At 43.0% G+C, this 5,246-nt stretch overlaps 1 protein-coding gene across 1 annotated transcript in view; it reads left to right on the forward strand.

Moving 5' to 3' along the window:
- The window catches only part of LOC119424602 (secretory carrier-associated membrane protein 1), a 13,143-nt gene that overhangs the window by 7,138 nt on the left and 759 nt on the right, over positions 1 to 5,246 (forward strand). The window contains exons 4-7 of the mRNA XM_037692089.1: positions 1,099 to 1,210; positions 2,132 to 2,260; positions 2,842 to 3,001; positions 3,118 to 3,219. Coding sequence (XP_037548017.1) covers positions 1,099 to 1,210; positions 2,132 to 2,260; positions 2,842 to 3,001; positions 3,118 to 3,219 — 503 coding nt within the window. The remainder of the gene's footprint in view (positions 1 to 1,098; positions 1,211 to 2,131; positions 2,261 to 2,841; positions 3,002 to 3,117; positions 3,220 to 5,246) is intronic.

Here is a 5,246-nt window from a genome sequence, read left to right on the forward strand (position 1 = left end):
GTGTGTGTGTGTGTGTGTGTGTGTGTGTGTGTGTGTGTGTGTGTGTGATATATATCCATCCATCCATTATCTTCAGCTTCCTAGGGAGGTGCTTCAGGCAATTCAATTCAGTTTATTTAGGCAAATCAAAATAAATTGACAATTACATTGCACTAACCGGTGTACTTTGGTTTCTAAGCACAGTATACCCACTACAAAAATGTAGGCTACACACTGAACCAACCCAAAGCAATCCAAATCGACACAAATCAACACAATCCAAACCAACCCAAACCAACCCAACCCAATCAATCCAAACCAACCCAACCCAAATCAACCCAATCCAAACCAAACCAATCAATCCAAACCAAACCAATCAATCCAAACCAACCCAAATCAACCCAATCCAAACCAATCAATCCAATCCAAACCAATCAATCCAATCCAACCCAAATCAACCCAAACCAAACCAATCAATCCAATCCAACCCAAATCAACCCAAACCAAACCAATCAATCCAAACCAACCCAAATCAACCCAGTCAATCCAAACCAATCCAAACCAACCCAACCCAAATCAACCCAATCCAAACCAATCAATCCAAACCAAACCAACCCAACCCAAATCAACCCAATCCAAACCAATCAATCCAATCTAAACCAAACCAACCCAACCCAAAGCAAATAAAGGTTGAATGAAAAATAACCCAAACCATAGATTTAGTGAGTCCTTCCACCCCGTGGATGACTCAGTGCATGTGTGTGGAACCGAACAGCCCTTGTTTTTGTTAACATTGTTCAGAGAGCTCCTGGTGCTCAGTGCATTAGCTGCAGAGCTGATTTCATGCTGACTCCATCAATATGTTGGAGGCAGTTCTTCTCTGGACGTTCTGCACACAGAGTGTAAAGGAAATCACTGCTGCTGGAGGAAATGATTGTGGTGCAACTTGTTTCTAAAGCCAGTCTCCTGGAAACATCTGGAATGACCTGCTGATGTTGCAGTCGCACCAGCAGGTCACAAATAATATGTAGAAAAAGACATTTATTCCATTGGTCAGAAGAAAACATCCTGAGCCGACATCAGTCTCAGACTGCTAATGGCTGTTTCTGGTGTGCACAGGAGTCGTCACAAGCTGCTGCCGAGCTGCTGAAGAGGCAGGAGGAGCTGGAGAGGAAGGCCGCAGAGTTGGACCGCCGGGAGAGAGAGCTGCAGTCCCTCAGTGCTTCAGGAGGTCAGAACGAGCCTTTAGAAGACCACAACAGAGCCGAGATGTTTGCAGGAAGTCTCTGCCAAGTGATGGTTGATTTGAGCTTTGAGTCTCAGTCAGGTTTTCATACAAACTGCAGAGTTGTAGATGATCAAAGTTCACGCTCCATCATCCCGGTGAAAAATCCAACAACGTTCAGTCATGTCATCTAGACCATGTCTTTTTTTTGTTGAGACGTTTCGTCCTTCATCAGTCCAGGCCCACTGCTGTGATGAAAACATGGTCGTCTGTGTGGGCTCTTCAGGAGCTCCACAGTGCAGCAAGTGTTTGGACTTTGTTGGGTCCATTCAGGAACAACACTCCACGTTTGTTCACAACAACAGAAACTTAAAGACCTGTTCGTTGTCCCTCGTTGTGGAGCGAAGAAGGGGAATTTAAAATACCGTCCATGTGACCGTCCGTGCGTGCATCTGTGCACGTTGTGAACTGAACAAGTTGAAAAATAAGAACGTCCGTTCAGGTGTGTGGCTGCAGGTTGCTGGCCCAAGATCCAAGATGGCCGCCATTGTACACATGAACATGCTCGCGTGTGTGTGTGTCAGTGAGTGTGAGAGAGAGAGAGCGTCTTTGTGACGGAAAAATAAAGTGTATCATGGTCTGAGTAAAAGCACTTCAGTCCACCTACCGTCTACTTGGGACTGGATCACTCCGGGTCTGGTTCTTAGACTCAGGTCTTTCAGTGTCCATGAGTCTTCTTCTGGACCACCTCACATCCTGTAGATGGAAGAAACAATGTTCTGCTGCAGCTGGTCGACACTAAATGACACGTCGTGTCCCTGAGCTCAGGATGTTTTGTTGTTTGTTTGTTTGTTTGTTGTCCAACAACAGGAACATAAACTCGTGTTATTTTTGAACTTTAATGAAGTCAAACTTGGACTCTTGCAGGCAGGAGGAACAACTGGCCCCCCCTCCCACAGAACTCCCCCGTGGGTCCTTGTTTCTACCACGACATCAGCGTGGACATCCCTGTAGAGTTCCAGAAGACGGTTAAAGTCATGTACTACCTGTGGATGAGTGAGTACACCCTCACCGTCAGGACGATTCAATTTGAATTCAGTTCAAAGAGTCAGAGTGTTTAACCAGACAGAATATTTATTTATCCGTGCTCTTTAGTTTTTATCACTCTGCTGAGAGAACAAACGTGGAAGAGTTTAGTCGGTACATCATCAGCTAAACATGGCCGCCACAGCCAGCTGATGTCAGGACACAGAAACTGTTCAACCGTCCAGTTCTACAGATACAGTAGTAGGTTCCAGCTGGATGTGGTGGTAGCCGAGAGTCACCACACAGGTTTAATGAAAACCTTCTCAAAGCAGAAGGCAGGCAGCGGGCGGGTCAGACCTTCAGTCTGTCTAACTTTTCATACGTTTGAAAAACGGTTTCTGTTGAAGAGATTAGTTCTCCGAGACTCCCTGCTGACAAGTTTCATCTAACGGGGCTTAAACATTTCTGTTTGTCAGGAAACGAACGTCTTTAATTTGAGTTGTCGCTACGACGCTCGTGTCCTTATGAAACGTCTCCGTCAGACGTTTCTCAATGTTCGCTGACTGAATGATCAATAATCCACTGTGCGTGTTTGTCCTGGTGTCTGTCAGTGCACTCTGGGACGCTGCTGGCCAACATGGTGGGCTGCCTGGCCTGGTTCTGTGTGGACCCGTCCCGTGGAGTGGACCTGGGTCTGTCCATCCTCTGGCTGCTGCTCTTCACTCCGTGTGCGTTTGTGTGTTGGTACCAACCTATTTACGGAGCCTTCAGGTCAGGGCGCAGTCTGCTCACCAGCAGAACACTGAACCACCGTGCTGCTCATGTCTTCTCACGTGCACCAGCAGAACACTAATCCACCGTGTTGCTCATGTCTTCCGTCTCTGCAGGAGCGACAGCTCGTTCAGATTCTTTGTCTTCTTCTTCGTGTACATCTGTCAGTTTGGGGTTTACGTCATGCAGTGCATCGGCATCACTAGTTGGGGAGCAAGGTGAGACGTAAACCTGACAAGAATCTGTTGATGGTGGCTTCAGATATTTAGGTTTTAGTTTTTTCTGAAAACATTTTGTTTATTATGTTGAGTTCTTTTCATAAAGCTGTCATAATATTTAGCTCTGAAGTTTTGTTTTGTGTCTGAAAGTTGAGCAGAAACCTGGAAGCAGTCAGTGTTCAGAAGAAAAGTTCCCGAGCAGCAGAATTAATAAATAATTTATCATTAATAAATAATTTATCATTAATAAAAATATGATTGATAATTTATGATTGATAAATTATTGATTAATAAATAATTTATGATAACTAAAAATATTATTAATAAATAATGTATTATGAATTTTGTATCATTTATAATTTTTTATTAATAATGTATCATTAATAAATTTATCATTAATAAATAATTTTCACATTCATTTGAAGGAAAACGTTGTTTCTCAGCTCAACTGAAAATAAATAAATCAACTCGCATGTAATAAACACTGACAATCGTGGTCAAGCAAAGTGACAGGTGTGTTTTGGATCAGTGTTGGTTTGTAACTATGTTCTTCATGGAGCAACAGTTCTCTGTTGGTTTGTGACGATGTTCTTCATGGAACAACAATTCTCTGTTGGTTTGTGACGATGTTCTTCATGGAACAACAGTTCTCTGTTGGTTTGTGACGATGTTCTTCATGGAGAAACAGTTCTCTGTTGGTTTGTAACTACGTTCTTCATGGAGCAACAGTTCTCTGTTGGTTTGTGACGATGTTCTTCATGGAGAAACAATTCTCTGTTGGTTTGTGACGATGTTCTTCATGGAGCAACAGTTCTCTGTTGGTTTGTGACGATGTTCTTCATGGAGAAACAGTTCTCTGTTGGTTTGTAACTACGTTCTTCATGGAGCAACAGTTCTCTGTTTGTTTGTGACGATGTTCTTCATGGAACAACAGTTCTCTGTTGGTTTGTGACGATGTTCTTCATGGAACAACAGTTCTCTGTTGGTTTGTGACGATGTTCTTCATGGAGAAACAGTTCTCTGTTGGTTTGTAACTACGTTCTTCATGGAGCAACAGTTCTCTGTTGGTTTGTGATGATGTTCTTCATGGAACAACAGTTCTCTGTTGGTTTGTGATGATGTTCTTCATGGAGAAACAGTTCTCTGTTGGTTTGTGACGATGTTCTTCATGGAACAACAGTTCTCTGTTGGTTTGTGACGATGTTCTTCATGGAGAAACAATTCTCTGTTGGTTTGTGACGATGTTCTTCATGGAGCAACAGTTCTCTGTTGGTTTGTGACGATGTTCTTCATGGAGACACAGTTCTCTTTTGGTTTGTGACGACGTTCTTCGTGGAACAACAATTCTCTGTTGGTTTGTGACGATATTCTTCATGGAGAAACAGTTCTCTGTTGGTTTGTAACTACGTTCTTCATGGAGCAACAGTTCTCTGTTGGTTTGTGACGACGTTCTTCATGGAGCAACAGTTCTCTGTTGTTTGTAACTACGTTCTTCATGGAACAGCAGTCCTCTGTTGGTTTGTAACTGCGTTCTTCATGGAGCAACAATTCACTGTTGGTTTGTGACCATGTTCTTCATGGAGCAACAGTTATCTGTTGGTTTCTAACTTCGTTCTTCATGGAACAGCAATTCTCTGTTGGTTTGTAACTACGTTCTTCATGGAACAACAGTTCTCTGTTGGTTTGTGACGAGGTTCTTCATGGAGCAACAATTCTCTGTTGGTTTGTAACTACGTTCTTCATGGAACAACAGTTCTCTGTTGGTTTGTGACGATGTTCTTCATGGAGCAACAGTTCTCTGTTGGTTTGTAACTACGTTCTTCATGGAACAGCAGTTCTCTGTTGGTTTGTAACTACGTTCTTCATGGAACAACAGTTCTCTGTTGGTTTGTAACTACGTTCTTCGTGGAGCAACAGTTCTCTGTTGGTTTGTAACTACGTTCTTCATGGAGCAACAGTTCTCTGTTGGTTTGTGACGATGTTCTTCATGGAACAAATATTCTCCGTTGGTTTGTAACTACGTTCTT

Source organism: Nematolebias whitei, chromosome 18 (assembly GCF_014905685.2).
Source record: "Nematolebias whitei isolate Nwh7 chromosome 18, NemWhi1, whole genome shotgun sequence".
NCBI lineage: Eukaryota > Metazoa > Chordata > Actinopteri > Cyprinodontiformes > Rivulidae > Nematolebias > Nematolebias whitei.